The following is a 25,975-nucleotide window of genomic DNA, read 5'->3' on the forward strand; positions in this document are numbered from 1 at the left end:
GTGGAGGAAGGGGGCCACAGAATTAAACTGCAACCAACACGCCACCCCTATCGCACCTTTTGGGGGTTGGGTGTAATGGTTGGTGCGGTAAAGTTGAACCAGGTCATCGACGACGAATGAAGATGATGCCGACGACCACGACAACGACGACGATGCCGGTCCGTTGGGGGAATCTTCACTCTTTTCACTTCGCTCTCCACTTTGGCTTCGGTGGCAACAAGATTAAATGTCCGGTCCGGGTTATTGCCGGCACGCAGATTGTGCCGTGATGTAACGTTCGCGCTGGGCGCGTTTCGATTTTTTTATTTTTGCTTCAATGGACGAGGATGAGGATGTAGGACAAGAACAAGATTCTAGAATAATTATTTGGGTTACTTCAAGTGTGCCCGTGTGTATATGTGTGGCTTCTCACAGCAATTCTAAGCCGGTATCCCGATCCGAAGCCACCTTGAACCGCGGATTCCGCGAATAAATATCTTCGCTAATGAGCAGCTACATTGTTGCGAATGCTCACGACGCCAAGGGAAGGAGCAGAAAAAAGGGTGGAGGGGGAAGGTGACGCGGCGTGACAAATGGCTGAGTATCATATACTTTTTCATCCAATCGACCAGTGGGCAGTTGCTGATGCATTGCGCTGCTAATGCTCTGCACGCGAGTCCAAAGTAAATCCGATAAACTCCGGCGACTAACACTCGCCGTTGAACCGGCTGCTTGAGGTGATGAGCAGCCTCCCATGGTAGGTGAAGCTGGGGTGAAGGTCTCGCATGCATACATAGATTCCAAGAGACGCAGAGATGATGCTGCTGCAGCGCTTAACGCTCTTCAGGCAACCAACAGTGAGTTATCTTGGGGAATCTCTCTCTTTCTCTCTTTCTCTGGTTGCTCAGGGTTGAAAGTGAAATTCAAATTCGGTTTCAGCCGGTCGCCTCCTCTGCATGTGAGCAGCAGCAAGTTGGGGAAACGATTAGCGAAATCTCGTTAGAAACGATTACTTGCAGTGACCTCAAACACCAGGTGCTAACCGGCCAATTAGAAAATTGGAGCATCCGAAGAGCCGAGAGAACGCAAGATGAATCAATCGTTTCCCCGGAAATGCCGATGGCGCAAGGATATTGCAGTGATCTCGCATACCTTGAAGATCATCTTTCTTCTCTCCTCCTACCCGCTACTCAATGAGATTGCATCTTTTAAAAACAAGCAGCAAAATCAGGACGGATAAGGCACGGTAAGTGGTCGCTGTCAATTTGCTTATTTGCTCCCTTCATTAGTGTAGGTGTTATAACAGGGAAGCTGGGAGCAAAGAGTACGGGGGTAGTCAAACACTCAATTAAGCATAAATTAAACCATCCATTTTCGGCACGATCGGTGGCGCGCGCGCCCGCTCGCCTCGCGGGTTGAGTAAACTTCAATCGCGACGGATCGCTGCCGACATCGTCGCCGAAACACCAAACACCCCGGCAGCAACTGAACGGCAGTAGCGAAAGGTCAAACAAAATGATTTATGTTCACAGTTAGAGCCAACCAGCTTACTAGCTAGTGTATGTGAGGGACTTCCCTTCCACGACGACGACGACGACGACGTTTGCGCGCTCTCCATTTGACGCAATACACGCACACGCGTATTTCATAACGAGACATTTTCATAAAATTACCCACCGCACCGAGGCCGACAAAAAAAAAACTGGGAGTCTCTGACGCTTCGACTGCTGCTTCGGCATGTTGCGTGCGAGACATCCGAAACGCATCAGCAGCGGCATCATCGTACCGATTTCCGCATCCGACCCTGAATCTGACAACGGATCATCGGATGGTTTCTTGGGTTTCTTGGATGCGCTCAGCTGACATGGCATGGCGTGACAGTCGGGGACTCACGTCAACGTCTGGCCTCACTCACTGGTGGCAGACAGGACAGTGTTGGGCGTAGACGAGGAGGAGGAGGTGGAGTAGATGGAGGCTGCACTCTCGTGCCTCTGGTGCCAAGAAAGAAAGGGAAAGAAAGAGGGGAAAAAGGTCAGTTTTTGGGGGTTGCCATTTCACCCCCTTGAAAATCGGCCGGTTGCCATGGCCTGCTGCGTGAACTGTGACACTAACCTGAACCATCGCCACGGCATCGTATGGCATGGCATGCTCGCTGCACTGTGGTCACCGGTGTAAATGTCAATTTTTGGATTCAAGGCCACCGTCGAGCGCAACCGAGGGCGCGCTCGTTACTAGCCACTCGCGATGGGATGAGACCGCCAAACAGACAGACAGAGAGAGAGAGAATTGATTTGCCAGCAGTGGATGGATGATGCGCGCAACGTGCAAGATGCGCTCGTTACTCGATGCGCCCAATAGCGCCGGCCGGCCAGCCGCGCATTTTCGTAGAAAATGTCAAACAGCTAGACGCCTCAGGTGCGTCTCACATCGCGGACCTCCTCACCGGAGTCGTTGTCGTCGTCGCCACCGTCTGACGAAAGTGTTCGAATCGCACGCTAGAATGTGCTGCAAAAGGAGATTCGGATTCATCTCTTCTTCACTTACTCTACCCCGGGTTGGTGTGCGTGAGTGTGTGTGTGCAAGGACAAGTGCACTTGACTGCTGGCTAATTGCTGGTGACCAAAAAAAAAACAATAAAAAAGACACCTGGACTACCCGTATCGGCTCGACGCTTCCTCGGAGTAAGTGGAAAGCCGATGCCGAAATGTCATAACCCTTCATCCACCGCGGTCAACCGGTTGCCGAAAATAGTTTCATCAATACTACGCGGGATCCTTGCAATGGTGGTGACCTTTCAGCGAGCGGAGGGAGTATTCCTCCAAAACAAAAAAAAAAAAAAAAACTTCCAAAAATTCATCAATTATCCTGCTTCCATACCGAGCGCGACCAAACCGACCGGTCACTGGCATGATTGCATTGACCTCACATGACAGTGTGGCCAATCTTCGAGGTAGGGTGGCCCTCCGAACGTGCGCGCCCTCGCTAGGGTCGCATCTTGACACGCAACCCGCAACGAACTGTCACGATCCGCCCTGGTTCGGTCACTGGTTTGATGCTGATTTAATTTAATTTTTAAGATTCACCGATTAAACCCATCGGCCATCGGAGTGCACAGGCCGGTCATTTAAGCTGTCGTCGCCGCCACCGCCTTTTCAATTTTTTATGATGATTACGATCGAACACGAATCGATAATCATTTTTTCGGGGGGCTTGATAACTTAATCGTGTTCAACGGCCACTCCCGGGGAATTATCTGGGCAGAGAAGATTGCATTTGCTTTTTCCTCGCCCCCCGGTTTCAACTTTGTACCTGAGAATCAAATTATGCGCCTCCATGCCATCGGACTAATGATAATTGACAATAATGACAGCGATGACAGTGAGCTACTTTCCGGTCCCATGCCGACAGTGCTTACTGCAAGCAGGTGCTGCAGCAGCATCTAAAAGTATGCTGGCATGTTGATTTCATTTTTGGGTTGTTGTATCCAAGCGAACCAAGCAGCTCAGTGTCATCGGATCGATGAAAGGGTCACCGAATCGAGGTTCGTCGCTTGCTGTTTTGCTGTCCGGTGGCATTGCAGTCTTTTGATGCATTTTGTCCCCTCGATTGCCCGGGTAACGCGTGACACGCTTTTTGCCATCGCCATTTCTCTCTCTCTCTCTCTCTCTCTCTCTCTCTCTCTCTCTCTCTCTCTTTTTTTTTTTTCTTTCTTTTTTTTCTCTCTCTCTCTCTCTCTTTCTCTAGAAAATTAAAAATTAGCTTATTGTTGTACCAGCGGGAAAATCATAAACATGCAAACGTACCCCGCATCTTGGGAATGAACACCAGGCATTTCGTCATTCAAACTCGCCTTCCAGCCTCCTGCGATGCTCCACAGTTCTTGCATTCTGGAGGGGAGAAGGGGGAAACCACCGAAATACAATGCTTTTATGCAAACAATCGCTCCTCTTGCGCGCTAGCCCCGTGGTGGTGCCACCCTTAATGAACTCCCATTCGGTGGCCCGCTGCTGTGGTCAAGATTAGGTGGCCACGATGGCGCGCGTGTCCAAAGCTCCGTCCAGGTCCAGCTATCAATTAATTAGCGCTTTTGTGTTAGAAAGTGCAAGCAGTCGAATAATAGTGCGATTAGCTCCGATGTGGTAATTGGTGGTGCTGGATCTAAAATCTAGCGATTTTGGAATTCCAACCCAGAAGAGACGGATTCTGGAAATGGTTTCGCGTGATCTCGGTACCCAAAAATGTTGTTATCTCCCAGCCACCTGCTTGTGCAACTTTCTTTCCCATTCCTTTGCCAGTTGTCCGTCGACCATAGTTGGGTAGCGCATTCGGTTCGAACCGTTTTTGGCCGGCCAGGAAATCGCTTACATCGCTGACGCGCCGAGCCATTCCGGACAGCCTGGTCCTCTCCGGCTCCTAGGCAGATGATGAAATATTCAAAATTTATTCCAAAATTATGATAAACACACGATGGCGGCGGCCGCTTGAGCTGAGGCCGAACTAGCCGGTAGCTAAACGCGCGCCCGCCATAGAGAGGGAGAGAGAGAGCGAGCGGGATTGATGATGGTGGTCGATGGTGATGGTTGGGCCATCTTCTTTCATTACAAAGTGGGGAGTACAAGCGGGGGGGAGTGGGGCCTTTACATGCGATCGACGCATGCAGCGATATCCGTGTTGGTGGGAACCGGTGTGTTTGCTTTGGCATTTATAGCCACGACCTTGAGCACGTTACAGGTGGGCAAAGGAAGGGCGCGGGGTGGGGTGGAGGGGGGGTGGATGCCATCCGATCGTATCGATTAACAACCGCACCAAGTGTGGCGTATGGGATTTGGTGTATTGAAGCCCTGGAGCCTCCATTCACTTGCCAGTTGCACTAGATAGAAGGCTCTGTACCAGTTGGCACCTCAAACCTCAGGAGCTTCTAATCAGACACCACCCCCTGGGAGGGGGAGGGACGTTTGTTTTTCCAATACCAACCAACTCCTAGCAGATGCTTATCACCAGTTACCCTTGAAGGGTTCGTTCGGTGGTATTCAGTTTCGATTGGATCTCGGATGGATCTCCTCCAATCCTCCAATTGGATTGTGGTGATGGTGGTGGTGGTGTGTCACCCGGTTGCCCTGCCGGTGGCGGAAATGTGTGTGAAGATCTTCAATAACTTCTTCGATCGTGAGGATTAGATTACGCCGACCGGTGACGGTGTGAACAGGCGGATGGTTTTTTTTTGTTTTTTGTTTTTACTGTCTCGTTTCATGCCAACCACACGCAGGCCACGCACCTCGCCTCCCACCGACCCGGGGGGTTGCGGCCCGGGTTGAAAATAATATAATCTAGAGAGACATCTCTCGCCATATCACCCCGGTGGGTACCGGTTTTTCGGACTCCGTTTTTTCGATGTTGATGAGCTATTTTTATGATGTACGGCTTGTGCGCCACCTTGTCAAAGCGCGAAGCGGCAGTCCGTTCGATCGTTCATTCCCTCATCACAAACACCACCAGCACGTGCGTCCAGGGATGTGTTGGGCGGGGAAATGTATTATTCATGGCCATTTTTCGTTTTCGAAACAACGAGCTTTGAGATCAGCGAACAGGAAGTCGAAAGAAAAAAATGTTGGAAGATTTTTTGATGGTGTAAAAAATTCAGAAAACATTTTCGAACCCAACATATACTACCCATGATCGTTACCATGGAAACCGGATTACACCTGTTATCCCATACCGTATTACCGCACGTCACCTTGATCTTGAATAGTAACGCGTTCGACGCATAATCACGCCACCGTACCGCAACTCAATGGCATTTCGAATGAGCTGCCGACCTGTCGTGAGGATCGTCGTGCAATTCGTGAAAGTAAAAGGGTCCCTGCCGATCGACCGATCGAATCGATCGAGAGCGGAGCAGACGAGTGAGCGAACGAGCGAATGGAATGATGAAGCGAAGCGATGGAACTAATCTAAGAAAACATCCTCATTAAGGTCCATCATCATCACCATCATCATCATCATCACCATCTTTAGCATGGGCATCGATTTCCGATTGGATGCCGACCACGGTGCCCAGTAGGTCACGCACTCGTCTCACTTTGCCTTCTTGCAATTCGCGCTCACGCCAGCTCATTAGTCCGAGGTGTCCGGGGGGAATGGCATCCATCCCCTCTCACCCCTTTTTCCTCGGTGGAAATTTAACAATTCTCGTCCGCGAGTGCGAGTGAGTTTTCCGCAAAAATCCCGAATCTTCAGTTCCGCTCTCGTGGACGCGTACAATGAGAGATCTCGCGACAACTCTCGCGTACTCGCATCGAATTTGACTAACGCAACCCCGTCCCGCGGGGGAAGGGGGGGGGGCCATCGCTGGATCGCAAAGAGCGTAACGCGACTCCCACTTCGTCACCGAGACGTTGGAGTAAAGGGATCCGCGGATGGCGCCCGAGAAAACCGAGAGGCAAGCAAGCGACCGACCGACAGTCGCCTCTGCGTACTCGCAGAATGGTACCGTGAGGCTGTGTATATGTGTGTGTTTGCGTGGCCTACGAAAGGTTGCGGTTGAAGATGCCACCACTCGGTCGGCGCCGCGCGATGGCATTCTCTGCTGCTGTTGGCCATCTCTCCCCCCCTTTTTCGATGCGGGCGACCGAATGAGACACATCCAGACAGAGAGAAGGAGAGAGAGACATGCGAGTTGGGTGTGAACCAGCAGCGTGCCCGCCAGAAGCCGAACCGCCAGAGCTGCGTGCTTCACTATAAAAGCGCTCCGACGCTCGATAATTGCTATCAGTCCTCGAATTAGCTTTTATCAAGCCACATCTCAGCCCTCAGCAGCAGCAGCAGCATCCAATTCTCGTCAAAATGTTCAAGCTGGTGAGTCCTCCGAGTGGCTTTCGAGTGCTTTCGACAAACAAACGGAGTGAAAACGAATCCGATCGTTCGAGAACATACAGAACAGTGAATATTACACGAATGCCTGTGTGTGTGTGCGAGTGGTTCTGTGGTCCTGGTTTTTAGTGTGAGATCGATTTTTCGGTCCAGGATACTTGTGCCTTGGGACTCGTTGCCGTTATCCTGTGTTGAACACTAGGAGCTTGATCACCCTGTGCCTGTTTACAAGCGCTCATTGATTCTCATTTCCCTCTCCTGTCACTGTGTAGTTCGTCCTCGCCGCCGTAGTTGCCGTGGCTGCCGCCCAGAACCCCCAGGATGCGCAGGCCCAGGTCGTGGAGTACGATTCCGTGATCAACCCGGACGGTTCGTACAACCATCGGTACCAGACGAGCAACGGTATTCAGGCGCAGGAGAGCGGCATCGGTGGCCAGTCGGCCCAGGGTAGCTACTCGTACACCGGTGACGATGGTGCCCAGTACCAGGTGACGTACGTGGCCGATGAGAACGGTTTCCAGCCACAGGGTGCCCACCTGCCCGTCGATGGACCCGCTCCCGAGCACGTCCTCAAGACGCTGCAGCAGATCCGCGCCAACCCGCCGCGTGATGACCCGAACTTCAGCCTGGATGCTCTCGATGCTGCCATCGCTCGGCTGAGCGGCTAAGCCATCCCTACCCCCCACCCCTTGCCTACCACTAGTTACCTCCCTCGCCCCTGTCTACACCCAAAAAGTGTTCGCGCATATCGGAACACAAATACCTGAAACATACTCCTTTTGGTCCACAGGACCAAATCACACTTACATACTACACGTAACACACACACACAGAAGCACCTTCCCACTTTTTCCTCTTTTTCACTTCTCTGTTTCTTCTCGAATGCTCTTAAATTCCCTTTTACAACCCTTTTTCTATTGTATCCCCCTCGCCCCACCAAACGCCACAAAACATACAGACACGAAACAACGTATGTAAATAGTCCGTTTCTAGTTTGTAAATAAAACAACTGACAAAAAATTAACATCTTCGTCTATTGTGCATTTGTTCGGTTCATGCCTTGCGACCAGGTCTTTGCCATTCCATAATCCGATGTTCAAGGAACTTGCGGAACATTGCGCAGATTCCTCTTGACGATGACTCCGATTGCCATCCATTTGCCATTAGCAACAGCAGCAGCAACAGCAGCAGTAACAGCAGGCCTAGCATACGCATCTAGTAGTCATACACATTAGGACAGCTTAAAGCCTCTGGTGTGTGTGTGTGCTACTGTAATTGATTTATAGCCAGCTTTAATTGGATGCGCTTTGCCACCGATGATGCGTCAAGGCTCGGAAGGCTTAAGTCATCTAGGTCGACCCATCTTCGATCCAGAGGACGACCGTGATCTTCTCTCCCTCTCTCTCTCTCTCTCTCTCTCTCTCTCTGTCTCTTGCTCGCGCACTCTGGCTGTGATCAAACGAACGTTTATTCGTCCCCACCGGATCTCGTCTAAGCGCTTTAGTACGCACGTGTAGCCTTAAGCCTCTCGGATTGATGATCGTAAAGTGACCGACCGTCGAGCACGCTAGCCCATCGAAATGTTAAACGATCGATTAGTGTAGAGCGAGCTAGTGAGCTTCGAGAACATCAACGGTGATGTACGAACCACTCACCACATCAGCGACCGTCAAAAGGCCACCGAGCGGACCGCCGTGGAAAGCGGAAAGCTGGAACCGGTCAGGACCTTCGATCAAATGCTCGATCCGCTATTTATAGCCCCCCCCATGGGACATCTTTTTCGTCCATTCTCACGCTCACGTTTCACTCGCGGGCACGTGGCATTTGCAGTAGTGGCCACATTCTTCAGGCACTTGTCGTGTTGCTCTTCTTGACGATTCCACTTCCTAGCCGGATTGACGGTGGATCGCGCTCGCGCAATCAAGGTCAAGGTTTTGCCGAAACATCTCCCATTCACAGCCACATCCACGTCGGCACCTCCTGACGTAATGCTGTGTGTGGAGGACGTGAATTGCACCGCTTCTTCGCTTGATCTGCATCTTCGAGATGATGAATGATGCGAACGATAACTTTCACTTTCACACTCCGCAGAGCCATGTGACCGATGCCGCTCGCAGCGCGCGTGCTCTATGGGTGTTATACAACCTTCCTGTCCCTCCTCCTCGATGGAATCCTGCTGTTGACTTGGGGCTGGGTCGAGGGCGTCCCGAATCGAGATGGTCAACCCATCTTCTCTCAACTCTGAACTCGCTCATCGCTTCAAGTGGCATTATCGGATCGGATTCAAGCATTCGAAACGAAACGACGAATCCATATTTGGTGCCAAGGATTTGATTTGAGGACGAGTATTTTGAGCGACAAACCTGTCACACGGGGCGTGACGGCGACAAAAATGGAATTTGGTTTGGAGCCTCCACTTAGAAGTAGTTCTCCTCGAATATTTGAATCCGGTTTCGGATCCGCTTTTAGCCTCCCTCGGGCTGCGGGGAAGTTGATCGATGAACCACCGCACCGTGTATCCCCCTGCGACTCGCTGACAGCAATTGATAAGCGATTGTGATTAAAAATAGATTTTTTTCTGCATTTCTGTTCAGGTGTGCGATTAGTTTACGAATTCTCGTAACTTGGATGTGTTAAACGGGTTTTAAGACGTGATGGGACCACCTTATCATAACGATAAATATGCAAAATGAATCTGCTGACAAGCTATTGATAGAATGTCTGTTAGTGAAAAATTCTTGCAAAAGAATTGCGTCATAGTAACCCGATTCGTTTAGGCAACCATCTAGCATCCATTGGAGTCAATAGGAATAGTTATCGAATTGTGGTACAAGAATTCAAGTTGAACAGCAGAAACGTTGCATTGATATTCAAAGTAATATGCATTTCGATAAGCATAGTTTGTGCAGCAGGAATCGGTGGAGGAATCTTCTGTGGCAGGCCAAGATGACTCGTCGATTATAGCACCCGATAAGTATGTAAGTGAGAAAGTTTGTGCAACCAATTTTGCTTCTAAACCAAAGACCACCATCAACGAAAGGGGACTCGCTTACAGCTCACGTTGCCCTGGATACCAAACAAAGCGTGAAACAGATAATCAATCAACTGCTTCACGTGGATATCTCTACTTATCTCCTTCACAGGATCCCGACCGCACCCGCTGAGAGGTCAAAACATATCTCTAGAGAGCGAGGGAGAAATATGTGCAATAACTCCAGAGGGTGCCTGGACTTTTCGGGGGACGATTGAGGCCTGATTTAGTTGAATGAACCGAAATGTAAAGGCGGCTGACCAACACACACACACCACACAACTGCAGCGATTCAAGACCCCTGACACGGCACGGCGGGATATAAATCGTCATCGAAACGAACCGATTGGCCTGAACCCAGACGCGAGTACACGAGTGGTTAATGATGCTTTTGCCCCCACCGTCTTCTTCAGCGAGCTGGGTTTGGTGTCATCCGGTGACCTCCGCCAACAGCGCAAGGCGTGGGCGATGGAATATTCGGAGAAGCGCACATCCAGCACCGCACCGTGCATAAAGTAGTGTGCAAAACGGTGTTGCTTCGCTGCAGCGAATGAAACTAAACTGCTATGCAGGCAGATAATGCTTCTTGAAGCCAGGTCTGGTATGGTTGTAAAAGGAATGGAAGATGATTAATAATAAAATATCACATATCTTCATTGTGATCTGCCATTGAGATCCGATTGCTTTCTCATTTGGAGGTACGAGCGAGATACGTCGAGACGCATGACGCAACCACTGGAGAGTGGGGGACGCGCCAGACGCACGTGCGAAGCGTTCATCATTCCACAGCGCGCGCGCTCGCCCGCGGTAACTAGAATAAAGTCCACAAACGAATGTCTTTAAAACTCTCGATTTATTGACCCCATGCTAACCTCAAAATATTAAACAGCAGCAGCAGCAACATTCCTGCCGTGCGGACACATTCTTCGTCACCGGCCTCAGTTCTTCATTCTAAGAAATGTCGCCCCATCGGCCCCTCCAACGCTGACCTTTCGCGCACCAATGATGCGGAAACTGGTCGCCATTTTACCAAGCTGATTCATCCCGAGTGTTGCGGTTTTTTGTGACGTGGTGACGTGAGGTGACAGACCGCTGCCATACACAATCACGCGCTCATCTATAAGTGCCGCCAGTACGCCGCATGCAAAAGCGCTTCTCTTATAACTCGGCCGGCTCTTCTGGCCTGGTCTGGCCTGGTGGTGACAGCGCGATCAACGCTTGCAGATTAGTTCACCTTTGACGCCGCCGAACCGTGGCTTTGGCGGCTGCTTCTTGGTGCCTGGCAGAGTGACAGAGAGATCATCCCGAGGTGGAGGGGGCTTTGTATCAGCCAGTCAATCAAGACCGTTTGGTCCGAACGAAGCCGAATGCTTCGCTTTGCCATTTGCATACACAAGAGCTGAGGGCTTGAATGGCCATGCTGGGGGCGACAACAGGAGCGAAGACCGCCGAAGCTTCTAGGAACAACCGGGCATCTTTCTTTTGAATTCTGCGTATGAATGTGAAATGCTGGTGAGCGGCTACAGCAGTTGGATTGAATTGGATGGGAGCTTATGTAAGATGCCTTCTCACGCCAGATTACCCCAGCAGTGCCCCAACACACACACGCAACACGCATGATTGAGGTCTAGTCTCTAACACTGTGCTAGAAGAGTTTATTTCGATCTTATCTACTAACGATAATACAGCAAACGGTTAACGCAATCACCCTTATCGTGACCTAAAACACGAAACGGATGCGATCACCCCCAACCGAGTTGATCGGTGACAGTTGCCCGATGTACTCATCCAGAGCATCCAAATCCACGGGTCCTTCCTCGACCTCTTGGCCTTCTCGAGGGAAAACCGTCAATCCGTCGCCGCCTTCAACGAGGAAACTACTTACAACGACACGGTACTCACGGAACGGATTGACCGGTTCGTACACCTCGCCCGTACACTGCTGGCAAAGCACTTCCAGTGATACCAGACGTCGTCCCGGTGGGTTGTTGATCCGGTACGTCACGCGTAGACCCGAAACTTGCAGAAGATTCCTCGCTTCGACCGTCCCATTCACAACCTGGGCATTGCGGACACTCTGTTCCAGGGCAGCGATCAGGTAGTCGCCACGTAGCAGCAACGAGTAGAGCCGGTTCTCGAAGGGCAACACCTCGAACAGCTGCTTAAAGCTGATCGATCCTGTAGGTAGATCGGCTCGAATGCCACCACGATTGTGGAGAGCAATACCATTGTAAACCGGGAAGAAGGCACGGACCATCGAATCGGTAATGAGGCTTCCGATTGGACACTCGCCGGTAATGCAATCACTGCGCGACATGACCACTTCCGACACGGCCACGGTACGGTTTCCGATCTGTTCCACCTCCTGTCGGAACGGTGCCAACGCACTGAGAACGGCCGGATCTTCGGCAATGTCCTCGGACAGGAAAATCGGATTACCCTCCCACCGTTCGACTTCACCTTCTTCGTCGAAGAATAGGGTCAGGTTGCCAACGAGTCGACCGTAGGAACCGGCCTGCACCACCAGCACACGCCGTCCATCCGGTTGGAATACCACCGTCGGATACTCGCCTTCCACTTCGAGCGGGAAACCATTCGGTTCGCCACTGAACAGCACCGTGTTCGATTGTCCACCGATGATCAGATCCACGTGCGGTCCACAGTCCCGAGCGATGTTCCGTTCGGCGTTGAATCCGTTGTACGAGATGACGATGATGATCTCAACACCTTCGCTGTCCAGCCGTTCCGCTTCCTCGCGGATAGCTGCGGCCGGATTGGTGAACGTAAGATTACCGGGATCACCGACGGCGGACACGGTGGGCAGAATAACACCGAGGATACCGATCCGGCGTCCCTCCCTTTCAACGACAATCGAGCGCTCAAAGTTCGTGAACGAGGGTTCGCCCGAGTTGTCCACGTTGGTCAGCACGACCGGACTTTCGGAGGCGGCCAGGAACGGGTTCAGACCTTCCAGTCCATGGAAGAAGTCAAACCGACCGAGAGTCTAAGGAAACGTGTTTTGGCTCAATAAGAAGTCGATAACAGTTGGAAAGTCCCGAGATCAGCTAACTTACCATCGCATCGGTTGGCAGGACGTTGAGCATGGCCGCAATCACCTCCCAGCGGTGCACCGAGTACCAGAGCGTTCCCTTAAAGTTGCCACCGGAGTTCAGGTAAAGCGTTGGGTTGGACTGGGCCTGTAGCTCGCGGACGATGGACACTTGCCGGGCATAGCCACCCTGGCACTGTTCACGGCCAATACAGACAAACCCCTCCAGATCCACCTCGTTGTACCGGGCGTACAGATCGTTGAAGTGGATGATGGACAGCGGGAACAGTGGACCATCCTCCTGTGCCTGAGCCGAGGTTGCTACCAGCACCAGCAGCACAACTGCTGCCAACAGTGAGCTACACTTCCGGATTACAGCCATCGTCGGAGCTTCGATTTACAGAACTGCCTCAATAGTGGGCCAGTCCGCTTCTATTAAATAGACTCCCAGAACATAGGATATGACGAAACGCGCCCTGATTACACAATGTCTGCAGGTGATAAGCCGCGGTATACATAATCTCACGTGTTAACCTATTGCCCGAAATGACAAACAACATTGTACGTTGATCGATTTCGGCGGCGGCGGCGGCGGTAGTAAAGCTTATCAGCTCTTTAATGAGAGAGAGAAAGAGAGTCAGTTTTATGATCGGCGGCTCCCGGTACGACTGACCCTAAATACCACGGGACAGGATTGCTTAAGGAAACGTGGATTAAACGTGATACAGTCATGCCATGGGCCACTAGTGGGCCGTCTCAAAATCAGGTCGTGAAGGGTTAACGATAACGAGCGGTGTGTTGTTTTCTCCGATATGCTTTACGATGGCCTCTGCTGGACGCCACACTGCGTTCGATTCGTGTAATATGTTCACATTGTAATGACGCGGTAAAAAAGAAGAGCGTACTAGAGACGCAGCTGTGGCAACTGTCGCAGATATTCTCACTCTTCCTGTATCGGTGCCAGCGGGTGCCGATACCAGGTAACCCAGCACCAGCGCTATAGGCCACCAACTGTTTACTCAGCTCGTTCTAGTAGGATAAATGGAATCAATTAAAAAGATGTTTCCCCAATTTATAACCCATCATTAGCAGTGGTATCGTGTGGATTCATTTATGGTGCCTCCGTACTTAACACCCGTGCGTATTCTCGATGTCAGATGTCAGGGTAATGGCATTACCATCTATGATCGCCACTCGAAGAACTTCAGGTGGTCGCCTCGCTAGAAGCCTTCTAGTGTCTAGGCGGATCAGCCACCTCAGCGAGTACAACACTCAAGGTCGCTGAGTACTGAAGTACTAATCGGAACGAGAAGGCATCTTCGAGCTTCTCCGGTCTCCAACACCCGGTAACCGGTTTGATGTGGTGTGTGCGTGTAAAGTGATATAGTGCCATTTAATGCGCCAGAACGGCGGGCGTTGTTCACCCCGTCCCGAAAACACGTCAACCTTTGACCGTGTACACGTAATGGTCTACGACACATCAAACTCCCCACAAGCACATAACTTTATTCAGCAATAATTGCAGATATTGATATTGTCACTATCGAATTGTGACTATCAGCTGTTTTATCCATGGAGTTCACCATGAAGGTTTTCACTTCAGATTTGAAAAAAACCTATGCCTAGGTGACAACAACTGGCTTCGTCGACTCGTATACAAACATAGATGTCCCCACATTTAAAACTGTATCAACAATCGATCTGCGGATTGTTATTGATACATTGGGAGCCCCAGATGTTACCAGTGGTTGGTAGTTTCTGGTGCGTTCTGAACGAGTTCATGCGAGCTTCAGGAGGCTAGCTGCTTCACCATTTCCAATACTTAATAACACAATCGAGGTTGCTGGTAAGTTACAACATTATTTTATCATCTTCTCAGCAACAAAATCACTACAACGACTAGATTACAACGATTTCATGTAATAATCATGTGCTTGAAGACGACAACAAAAAGCCTTATCGGCTGTTAAAAAGAAGCTTTGTTTAAAAAATGTGACATTCCGTTTTGGTATCAGTACATGTGCAACCTTTCTGATACAGTGACCGGTATGAGTAAAAGCCCAACTCCAGTTACATTGTACTAATTAAGAATTCATAATCGGTGCAGCTTGTTTTTAAAATATCATTCTTTTCTATTTCAGTATACAAAACTTACTCAAACAATCAATACCATTCCATTCCGGGTTTCCAAATTAAATCAATAGCATCACTGCACCCATGACGGTCTTCAAACGTACGGTTATTATCAAATGGGCGTTGAGATTCGCTGTTTCGTTCGTATATCTAAATATGCTCATTTACACTCTGGATCTGACCTCCTTTCGTAGTGTAACAGGACGTTTTGGGTAATGATAAAATGAAATTGTAGCAATATTAGATGAAACTATTATATTCTGTTTTTATGTAACAACACGCCTCTCCATGTTTTGACCAAACAGAACGCACACTAGCGGAGAGAGGTTAAACGGAACTGTTGCTAAAAACATCAGCTCTCTTCCGGTCACAACTAATGCAACAACGGAACCGCCTGAGTCGACCGCTGTTCCCGGTGCTAGTTCCAACAAGGAAGAAGAAAATGCTCCGCAAGAATTAATTAATACGTTTACCGTCTATATCTGCCCTCCTATTCCCCCAAATCTGGGTAAATAGCGACCGTCACTTTTGTTGCTTTATTGAGCCAAAACTAACTCTTTTTTTGTCAACCGCAGAGGGGCCAATCAAAGTAGATACCACTTACGAACCGCTGAACGTGATAGAAGATAGATACAGAAACAAACTACAACCCGGAGGACAGTATAAACCACCCGATTGCATGGCGCGCCATCGAGTGGCCATTATTGTTCCGTATCGTAATCGAGAGCAGCAGTTGCCGATCTTCCTCAAGAATCTACACCAGTTTCTCATGAAACAACAGCTCGACTATAGAATTTACATCGCTGAGCAAACGCCTGGCTCAACGTTTAACAAGGCTGCGATTATGAATGTCGGCTTTACGGAGGCTATGAAGCAGCGAAACTGGGAATGCCTGGTTTTCCACGATATCGATCTGTTGCCGTTGGATGACCGTAACCTCTATACTTGTCCCGATCAACCGCGCCACATGTCGGTAGCGGTAGATACGTTTGGTTTTAAGCTGCCTTACGAATTAATCTTCGGTGGAGTCATTGCCATCAGCAGCAAACATTTCCGGAAGGTGAACGGATATTCCAATTCCTATTGGGGCTGGGGAGCGGAAGACGACGACTTGTCAAACAGGTATCTGCTTATAATGCATTCGGTTTATTATCAGAGTGGATCGTCAACGTAATCCTTTCATTCATCCGTAGGTTGAGACATTATGGCTTGCATATTGCCCGCTATCCTAGTAATATAGCACGGTACTCGATGCTGAGTCATGCGAAGGAGAAAAGGAATCCGAAAATGTAACTGTTAATAATGAATATGGCAAATATGATCGTAACTATACTTGGTTCTGAAACAAATGTTTTGCTCCTTTCTAGGCTCGAGGTACTAGCAGACGGTAAAAAGCGCTTCGACATTGATGGGTTAAACTCGTTGCACTATCGACTAGTAAACCTTACAAACAAGCCTCTTTATACGTGGATTTACGCAGAGCTCAAATTAGACGTAAGTGTATTGAATGGATAGTTTTTCCATCCTGAAATGTAGATCTATTAGGTGGTATTAAATCTACAGGGCAGCTGATGATTATCGTTCCTGGCACATGGGTTATGATAGAAGTAGATATTTCCCTTGAAACTACAACAAAGCGCAAAGACGTACCCCAGCATCCAAGCGACGCTACTTAATCGCACACCAGACTATTATGTTTCTTTTGCAGTATTTCGCTATCAGCATTGTGTTCGGTAGGTTTGAATGAAAAATAAAATTAGCTCTCCTGGAGCTCCTCAAACCCATGGCCCGGGGGAGTTGCAAATGACGTTATTTTGAATTTAAGTACCGCTCGAAGTTTTCCAAAGCTAGCATCATTTGTTGCCTAAAATTATGCTGCGCGTATTCTTTTTAAAGCTCGAAATTTACAGCCCCTAAAAAGCTCAAGCATTTGGATAGGTGGCGCTGCAGTGTTCCGGTTTTTATTTTCAAACCGACCGTTAGGACTTCATTTGTGTGTGTGAGCTGCGAAAAACGCGCAGCACGACGGTTTTTCCTTCCAGCAACCATCCACAGCCCTCAACACCAGGTCCTTCCGTTGAACTGGTCAGCGAAATAAATTTACAGTCAATCACACTTATCATTGATTGACAGAGCAACAGCAGCAAGCCGCATCAGCATTAACATTACGATATGGAGCTAGAGGTTTGCCAATAGCGACATTTGCGGCAAAAATTTCTTTCGTAGCCTTTAAAAATGCTTAGATGAAGGGTTTATGTTTTGCATTGTGTATGCTAAAAGTGTGCACAATTAGACTAACGACCCATTTTATTTTGTAAAGAATATAAATTAACTATCGCAGCCGATCATTACAAACTGCTCGTTACATCCTACCTAAAAACAGTTCAACTACACCTATCAGCCACACACAACAAGTCTTAGATTTCCTCACACCATCAGGTCATCCAAACGCACGGCGCATTTCATAGATTACTACCTAACAAGAGTCTTTTTGGTTCGTTTGAGGAATGGATTCTTTTTTTAACGCAACGCATCGTTTAAGGCCTACGGCTTTCGTATCTCTTTCTCTCTATCTAGCTATTTGGCGGTGGCGTCCCTTGTGCGCTTTGAGCAATATACGGTTTGTATTCGGGCACAGTTTTGGTCGCGGAATGAAACAGGTTTTCCTAAAAGTACTTCGAAATACAATCTTCTACCTCTTCTACTCTCCTCCTTCGCTGCTACGCATCCAAATCGATAATTTCGTCCTTGATGCTCACATAAGGATGCAGCAATTGCGGTGGCATCGAATCCATATCATCTTCCTCATCATCGGTAAGCTTCTGGCGCTTTACGGAACCGTAATCTTCGAACGAGTACGTGTTATTGCTGTCCGAATTGTCACCGGCATAGTACCCACCGGACGAGTTGTCCAGATTATGCTTCCGTTCTCCGGTTCCCGCTAATCCACCAACGCCACCACCACCCCCCATTCCTCCATTGGCTTCGACGAGCTGGGAAAAGTGCATCTTGATGATGTGCTTCGAGAAGTTGGAGATCACGAATCGGTCGCCCTTCTTTGTCGGCAGCTTCGACACCTTGATCTGTACGGCGCACATTGGGCACTTGATGAATGCGTTGTAGCCGTTCGTTTCGTAAGTCACGTTTATCATCTCTTCCGTCACCTGTAGTCGGATCGGTTGCTTCTCGCTCCACATGTCGATCAGCTTCACGATGCAGCCCTGTATCTTTTTGATGCGCTCCTCGTCGCTGAGCGGCGGAAAGACGGTGGCCTGCTCGAACGCCAGCGGTGAGTTCTTGTGCGACATCTTGATCTCGGTAAGCATGTGTTCCTGTATGTCGTTCAGCGGTTGTTGATGCAACCGAACCACCTCCTGCAGTAGCTGCTGTTGCTGCAAAAGTTGCTGAGCCTGCTGCTGTTGTTGTGCTTGTTGTGCGACTGCAGCTGCTGCGGCTACTGCCGCTGCCGCTGCCTGCTGTTGTTGAACTTGTTGCTGTTGTTGCTGATGTTGCTGCTGTTGTTGCTGCTGGTGGTGCTGCTGTTGCTGCTGTTGCTGCTGCTGCAACAGTCGATGTTCCCGTTCCCGTTCGCGCTGCTGCAACGACAGTTCCGCCGCAGGTATCCGTTGATGGTTGGTTGGAGGTTCGGGCCGCTGGATCTCGTTCGCCACCTTGGTATAGTTCAGGTAGGCACTGATCTGTAGCAGCAGCTTCCGGTGGCCTGGCACAATACGGAACTCTCGCGCAGGATCACTGCAGAAGATGTGGAAATAGAACTGTGTGGCCGGTACCAGATGGATCAGCTCTTCGCGCGCGAACCGCTCCATATCGATGAAATCGTCATCGTTCAGATTCCGTAAGCTGCTCTCAGCCTCGTAGCCACACATTTTGAGCAAATTTTTCAAATAAATCGGTACCGGGCCGCACACCTTCTCGATGCGTCCCCAGTCGATGCGGCTTGGCTTTTGCGTCGAATTCGAGGGTGAGAAGCGATCCTAAAAAGAGAACCAAAATAGCTTCAGTTGAATTTCAATGTTACAAACATGTTTTTACAATTTATCTCTCGCCGAACACCACCGTTCACCATTGATGATCCGCTTTATCTCCTATCCGCAAAACGAAAGGTCTGCAGCAGCCAGAGGAAGAGGGATCGAGCGTTCGTCAGCGTTTCGAAATTTCGATCAAAAGTGGCGCATAGCCTAGGTGCCCCCCCATAAAACAAAAACAACAAGTCATGATCGTTGATCAGAAAAAGTTAGTTAATTCGATTGTTGCACATAGCCCAGGCACGAGCACGGCAGGACCATGGCCGGCGCGCGTTGTACGTCTATTGTTCAAGCGGGATCAAGCAACGAGGGACTATCTGCTCTGAAGCTGATTAAGAATTTTCCCATCTGTACAAACTTCCAATCTATATTCAACCATTCTTCCATTAATATTCATAATTTCCATTTCGAATACTCTCTTCGTCTATTCGTCTCTTCGGCACCAGCAACAAGTCGCAGCAGCAGCGTTCGCTCGCTCCCTTTCGTTTGCATCTCCATAAACGTGTGAGAAGTGGAGTAGTAGAAGGGTGAAGCAGCAGCAGCATTATGTATGCAGGCGGCTGCCGAGTGGTGGCTGCTTTCGTATGTATTTTATTCCTTCGTCCGAACCCAATATTCGCCCGCTGGCCCGCTTTTGCGTACTACTCACGTGTATTACACACCTCTGCCTCCTTCGCTATGCTTTTTTAGCGCCGGAGATGAGTTTTTTTTTCCTTGCTGTTAAAGAACGATCTTATCTAGGTCCGCGCACTAGCAAAACCAGTGCATGTCATTATACGGCGTGCGCGGCCACGCTCGACTCTCTCTCTCGACATTCTCCAGCAAATGAGGGAATATGATCGTAAACGGAGCATCATCTTGTCCATCAGCGGCATTCAGCATTTCCCACTCTCTTGGAATCCATCTAAAACTATGTCAAGACATCAGCGGCGGCAACAGCAGCAGCAGACGGCAACCAACCCCTCGGGGGCGGATGGAATAAATGCATTCGCATTACAGACAGACAATTCCCCGCGTACCATCGTTTATCGTCTGGGCACGAGTCTGGCCACATGAGAGTTTCGAATCCGCGAGTGCTTGTGGTAATGTTTTATGGAACATCATGTCCGCATGTCCACCCATCGCGCATACTCTACCAATGCGCGAGAAGACAGATGCTAATCCCCTCATCGGTTCCCGCAATGAAAATCGATTTTTAGGATGGTGTCTAGGGTTCCGTTTCATCGGAAAGTTACAGATTTATGAGCGCCATTTGCGGCGCCAACGAAAAAAAAAACCTCGGCAAATACAGGACACAACTGGCTATGTCAGCACAATTTGTGTTCTCGATTATTGTTGCTCTTTGCCACTAAAACACACACACACAATGGCATTATGTCCCCAATAAGGCACTATTATGCTCCGGTGGAGAGAAGACTCCAATTACAGGCAACCAAAACAATGCCACCGTTCGCCGTTTCGGTAGAACTCTGTAAAACGTAACACAACAATCTACCGGGGACCTAGAAGAAAGGAAGTAGGTGACGTGCCTTGGCCGCTCACACAAAATGCCACTTCATTGTGGCATGGTAACACTTGTTTTTCCCATAATGTCGCACCAGTGCTTCTGCTGCTGCTGCTGCTACTCGGTAGCTAGGCGGATGAATATATTGCTTTCAGTTGCAACAAACAAGAACTACCCCAACCATCCACGTCAAACACTACAAAAGTGACGATTCAGCAGCACCAGAGCTCGATCGTTCACAATACGTCAGTCATTTCTTCACGAAAAAACTATGAGGAAAAACAATTTTGTAAAAAAACAGGCCTTCGGTTCAACAGTTGCTGAACCAATTTCGAAATATACAGCGCCAGCGACTGAGTACAAGCCGAATACGTCGGTTCCACCAGTGCACAATGCTCCATGCTATGTGGCGTTGTGCTGTGCTACCATTGCACAAGCTCCCCCCCCCCCCCCTCTTGTTGATGTTGTTGTTGTTGGCCACAATTCCTCCACCAAGGGTTCTCCTTAGCCACCATATCTCTAGCGTCTACTAGAGGGGCGCTTCTGTTGAGAATCTTACCAGCGGCGGCTGGTTCGTGCACTAGCTCCGCTCGATCGTTCGCTTACTTGAACACTCCAGAGTGTACTTCCTTTCAAACAATCAAGTGGAAACACGAGCAACAACGAAGCGTCAAAAACGAGGCCAATAGGAGCGCAAAGTGCACACCATAGTCGAGCGGTGCGCGCAGTTCGCGACCAAAGAATACGGTGCGGAACTTAAAAAGTTAGTCTCCGTGTCGTGGCGCATATGCGAATGATAAATGAGAAGTCACACTTTGTCAGAGTAGATCGTCAGAAAGGGTTGCAAGACCGCGCCACGCCGGTTCCAGGACGGTTCCAGAGCTCGGCTGCGGATATTCTAATGTGGGTGACCTGTGGGGTTGAATCGAATCGATTCGCTTTGAAACGAAACGAATCGGAAGGGTTCCATAGCCCACGTAGGAACCCTTATTGAATACTGGGCGAATACAGCCCGGGAAGTGGAACACCCAGGGCAGGGTGTTGCTGTTGCTGACCTCGTGAGTCGAGCTTGCATACTTTAGTACCGGATGCCTTGAACCGTGGGTCTTGCCAGACATATTCCGGGGCACATTCGCACCCGATAAGGCAACGGCCTAATGGTGCCCGCATGTTGATAGTTCATTTCGGGAAGAGTTCAATTACCCCAGGGGACACATTAGTGGAACCACGACGGAACTGATATCGACCAGCATTACGATATATTCCACGAAACTTGTCCCTCGGTTTTTGGTAACGGAAGCAACAGGCACCGGAGGCACACTACACTCCCTACCACTCGTCTTATCTTATCCTGATGCTTCATGATCGTGTTCTGGGTGGTGAAGTGAATTTCGTCTAGACGACTCCGCGCAAGTCCGCGCACACGTTGCTTACCTTCTCGTCCAGCTGCAACTCGGCGAAAGCTGGCCGTTCTGTAAGATTCTCCTTGTACTCCTCGTATCGCTGCAGAAACTTGGCCCGCTTCCCGATGCGGGGTATGATCTCTTTAATCATATCGTACTTCAGACACTTGAACGCGGCCTCATCGACTTCCTCCTCTGTGCGTGGTGGGAAGTGGTGGTACAATGGGCGCGCCGCCGCGAATTGTGACGAATCCCAGGCAGCACACCAGGCATTATTACGGGAATACAGATCGGTATCAGGAGCGGGGAAAATATGGAATGAAACAGACAGAAAAAGATAAAAATTCATGTTACAGAGAGAGAGAGAGAGAGAGAGCGAAAGAGCGAGATAACGATAGAAAAGGGGCGAGGGCAAGGGCCATGAGCAAAATGATAAAAACACATAAACACTGAGAAGCGGGCCATCGCATCCACCTCGCATACCCTTCCCCGCCGTCTATGCTGCAACGGAGAGATAGAGAGAGCGCCACATGGTAGACATGGAACAAGTAACTCCGGCCTGCTGCTGCTGCTGCTGCTGCTGGGTGTGTTAGTTTGCCGGGCTTAAGTGGGCATTATCAACTAGTGGGTCTGGAAATGAGAACATGGCACGGTGGACGCATGAAGAGAGGAATAGTTGAAATACTCATGGAATATGACGAATAGAAGAAGGGATGATTGCGCGTTACCGATCGCATTCATATTCCAGCCCCGGCACAATTCAACTCCAGGAAACGGTAATCTCTCTCTTCCATCTCTCCAATCGCTCTTCTTGTTCCCTCCCATATGCTAGTCACACTTCACACTCATCAGAGCCCTTATGCCAATGCTGACGATGATGATGATGATGATGGTTGTGCCATAGATATCATAAAATGGTTTCATTTTATGTGTCTACCCCGCTTGTCACACAACTCAAGACGAGACTCCAGAGAGTACAGAGAGAGGCGGAGAATGTGGGGACAGCATTACACCACTCGCTAGCAGGCTAGCTGCGTTAAGAGGATTGCGCCAGATGCGGAGACATATGCGCGTGTGCGCATAGAAAATTATGCTCATTCTGCACAGCCCAGGAAGTATCGATTCGCAGCTCATTACGCAACAGCCGCTGTGAGTGGTGGTATATAATGTTCACTTCGCGGGCCGCTCGCGCACTCGATACACATATTTCGCCGCCCTCCTCCCGGCGGGAAAGCCCTTCTTAATACGTAATGCGTCGTACTAGGGGGACCAAGTTTGGCACGGCGCGCGCATGGCTCTTTGCAGGCATGGCTGGCCTGGCTTTGAGTGACGCGTTGATGTCTCGAGTGTCTTGAGCGTGTGATTGATGGCTTCGGTTCGGTCTTTCGTTGACAGTTTCGTAATTCCATATCTGGAATATTCTTCATAATTTGACGGAATTTCTAACAAATAATAGACCATTTACTTCTCGAAATTGGCAACGCTTATTAGGAAGTGGGATGGCGGCGACTGCGGGATGAGACGCGTAACTGGCCCATTTTCAGCATGCATCAGGCTAATGATAATAACCGTAATTTTGCTAACCAACAAAAGACCGGGGCTTTGCACAACTTGCTACAACCGGTATTAGTAGCTGCTGCTGGTGCTGGAATATGGCGGTAGGTTTCCGCCGCGCTCGTAATGACGCGGTGAAGTTGCGGAAAAACGCGATTGAAAATGATAGAGAGAGAGAGAGCCTGGGACTGCTGGCGAATGCTAGGAGGAAACTGTATATATTCGAGATTACTGTGCAGTCATCGTTTGTGTGCCCAGTAGAGGGGAAACTCGCGCGCCTCTGAGCAACATTTACAGGAGTGTATTTACTTTAATAAGGCAAAAAAGATAGAGAGAAACTTCATTCTTTGCACCATAGCTCGGTTTTTGTTGTATGTCGTGGCCAAAAGTTGTTTTCTTTCCATCGAAACTAGGCCAACCGGCGCGCGCGTACTATTCGAGCGTCTTATAAGCCCTGCACCACCACCACCAGCAGCAGTTGGCCTGTAGTGGCTTGTTCTTCGTTAGAAACAGAAAGGTGGGAAGGGGATTTCGAAATACCAAGTGTGTCGAGCCGCCATTATGATTTCAAAACCTGTACTGTGCACGGTAATATTGAAGCGTAACAATAGGGCCGAAAGGTGGCAGCAGCAGAGTAGGAAGCAGCAGTAAGAAGGCGTACAGAAATAAAACTATTCACCGAAACATTATGATTATTTCACTTAAGCTCAACACACGACCGGTCGGGCTGCGGTGCCGGTGCCGGTGCGGAAAGATAGAGATATAGAAGGCCACCTCCGTGGCGCCATGGCTTCTGCGAATTCAAACACGCACACCAGCCAGCCAGCTATCGGCGTACGGTTTAAGGTGCTACTGCATTTCATATTACACGCTAGCCTCGGGCTACAAAACGTGAAGTGGAATATTTTCCAACAACTGCAATAATGCCTCCCTTTAACATACGTTGCAGCAGGAGCAGGACTGACGGTTCGTTCGACTGGAAAAGGAACGGGGGGTAGGGGGAGACATGATGGACAAAATCTCATTGAAAATTCAAATTAAATTTCACTCCCAACCACCCTGCTGCTCCTAGTGTCTTTCTTTTTCCCTCTCTGTCTCTCTCTCTTTATCGTTCCCTCAAGGTGAACGTAAAAATCATATTTTTTGTTTAGTTCGTGAATCGTGAACTAAACAAATGAGAAAGCAAACACACGCAACGCGCAAAAAAAAAACCCATCACCGATAACGTGTAGCTCATTTCGCGATGGAAAAAGCTGTGTTTAATGCTTTGCTGGGCTGTACACACAGCCGGGGGATTGTCGCACATGTTACACAAAACCAGGTGTCTCCGGCAGCTTCCGGCATATCGCATTCACTCCAGACACACACAAGAGGTGGAGGTAAAGATCATGTGCAAAATGTGCTCGTTGGAAAAACAGAGGAAAAACATGCAACAAAACCACCATAACACAACACACACACACACGAACTACGTGCAGCTGCTGATGGCGCGAGAGAGTAAACAACAAACATTCGCGATGCTTTTGGGGGTTTGCAGATCTGCAGCCAGGTTTCCCAGAGGCCCTAGGGATTAGAGCTTTCGCCATTCAACACTTGACACAGTTGAGGACCCGCGTCATTCCTCCTCCCCATTCCCATTCCATTTTACCTTGAAACACTTTTATCAACTCCGGCATATTCCATCCGTTGAGCAGATTTTTCACATACGTATCCATGATGGGGAATGGTTTCTTCCTGCTCCGTGTGTATATATATGAGCGGTGATTGCAGGAACTGAATTTTCCACGTTTTCTCTCGCGAACGCACTCAAGACACCGGTAACATGTCACCTACTCACGCACTATATGGCGGCACTATCATTAACCAGATCACAAGAAAAGACTACTCCGCCCTACACGCCGCGTGATAAGGTGGTAGTAGGAAAAACAGGTGAGCCGAAAGAGGAGATGATAAGCTCCCGCAGTAATCCGAATCCGCGGACACACCAGTTGCACTATCTACACGCGTAATCCGGGAGAGAAACACGGGGACGAACGGACGGACGACCACACTACCGCCATCGACCGTTCTCTGCCGCAAAATGGCGGTCTTACGAAGAATCCACTCCACAACTCCGGGGAAAACGGCCCCGAGAGCGAAACTATGCTCGATTTATGTTTGTAAAAAGAGAGCGTGAGAGGGCGACATTGCGAGTGGCGCATTTTCCATGCCGGCCGGAGTAGTGCTCTCGAGCAAACACGTGCTTCCAACGCAAGATACGTTCGCGGGCTCCAGATGTAAACAAGCAGCACGCTGAGCCATGCTGAGCCACGCTCTCCGTTCACGCACGCTGGGGCTCTCGGCGGAGTTGAAAGCACAGCTGGTTATGGCAAACACCGCATCGAAGCAATGCATCGACGGTACGCC

At 49.5% G+C, this 25,975-nt stretch overlaps 4 protein-coding genes across 7 annotated transcripts; 2 read left to right on the forward strand and 2 right to left on the reverse strand.

Annotated features, from left to right (window-relative positions):
- Positions 1–6,742: 6,742 nt before the first annotated feature.
- Positions 6,743–7,873, forward strand: LOC125954878 (cuticle protein CP14.6-like). Its single transcript, XM_049685528.1, has 2 exons — positions 6,743–6,834; positions 7,122–7,873. Exons 1-2 carry the CDS (start codon positions 6,823–6,825, stop codon positions 7,515–7,517), a joined length of 408 nt encoding a protein of 135 aa, XP_049541485.1. The 5' UTR covers positions 6,743–6,822; the 3' UTR covers positions 7,518–7,873.
- A 3,637-nt stretch (positions 7,874–11,510) lies between these two features.
- LOC125954808 (apyrase-like) lies at positions 11,511–14,497 on the reverse strand. Its single transcript, XM_049685421.1, has 4 exons — positions 14,108–14,497; positions 13,603–13,958; positions 12,955–13,542; positions 11,511–12,884 (listed from the first exon to the last, which is right to left on the reverse strand). The coding sequence occupies exons 3-4, from the start codon at positions 13,309–13,311 to the stop codon at positions 11,601–11,603; spliced, it is 1,641 nt and encodes a 546-aa protein (XP_049541378.1). The 5' UTR covers positions 13,312–13,542; positions 13,603–13,958; positions 14,108–14,497; the 3' UTR covers positions 11,511–11,600.
- Positions 14,437–16,851, forward strand: LOC125954841 (beta-1,4-N-acetylgalactosaminyltransferase bre-4-like). 2 transcript variants are annotated; one of them, XM_049685479.1, is made up of 7 exons: positions 14,437–14,775; positions 15,071–15,274; positions 15,368–15,570; positions 15,638–16,184; positions 16,256–16,351; positions 16,430–16,556; positions 16,599–16,851. In XM_049685479.1, the coding sequence occupies exons 2-7, from the start codon at positions 15,147–15,149 to the stop codon at positions 16,605–16,607; spliced, it is 1,110 nt and encodes a 369-aa protein (XP_049541436.1). In that variant the 5' UTR covers positions 14,437–14,775; positions 15,071–15,146; the 3' UTR covers positions 16,608–16,851. The 2 variants fall into 2 exon arrangements, with proteins under 2 accessions (XP_049541436.1, XP_049541435.1); XM_049685478.1 differs by having other exon boundaries at positions 16,626–16,851.
- A 500-nt stretch (positions 16,852–17,351) lies between these two features.
- Positions 17,352–25,632, reverse strand: LOC125954811 (probable serine/threonine-protein kinase tsuA). 3 transcript variants are annotated; one of them, XM_049685425.1, is made up of 3 exons: positions 25,218–25,632; positions 22,047–22,210; positions 17,352–19,057 (listed from the first exon to the last, which is right to left on the reverse strand). In XM_049685425.1, exons 1-3 carry the CDS (start codon positions 25,282–25,284, stop codon positions 17,783–17,785), a joined length of 1,506 nt encoding a protein of 501 aa, XP_049541382.1. In that variant the 5' UTR covers positions 25,285–25,632; the 3' UTR covers positions 17,352–17,782. The 3 variants fall into 3 exon arrangements, with proteins under 3 accessions (XP_049541382.1, XP_049541381.1, XP_049541383.1); XM_049685424.1 differs by lacking the exon at positions 25,218–25,632 and having other exon boundaries at positions 22,047–22,385; XM_049685426.1 differs by lacking the exons at positions 22,047–22,210; positions 25,218–25,632 and adding an exon at positions 19,147–19,342.
- Between the last annotated feature and the right edge of the window lie 343 nt (positions 25,633–25,975).

This window comes from Anopheles darlingi, chromosome 3, assembly GCF_943734745.1.
Source record: "Anopheles darlingi chromosome 3, idAnoDarlMG_H_01, whole genome shotgun sequence".
Lineage (NCBI taxonomy): Eukaryota > Metazoa > Arthropoda > Insecta > Diptera > Culicidae > Anopheles > Anopheles darlingi.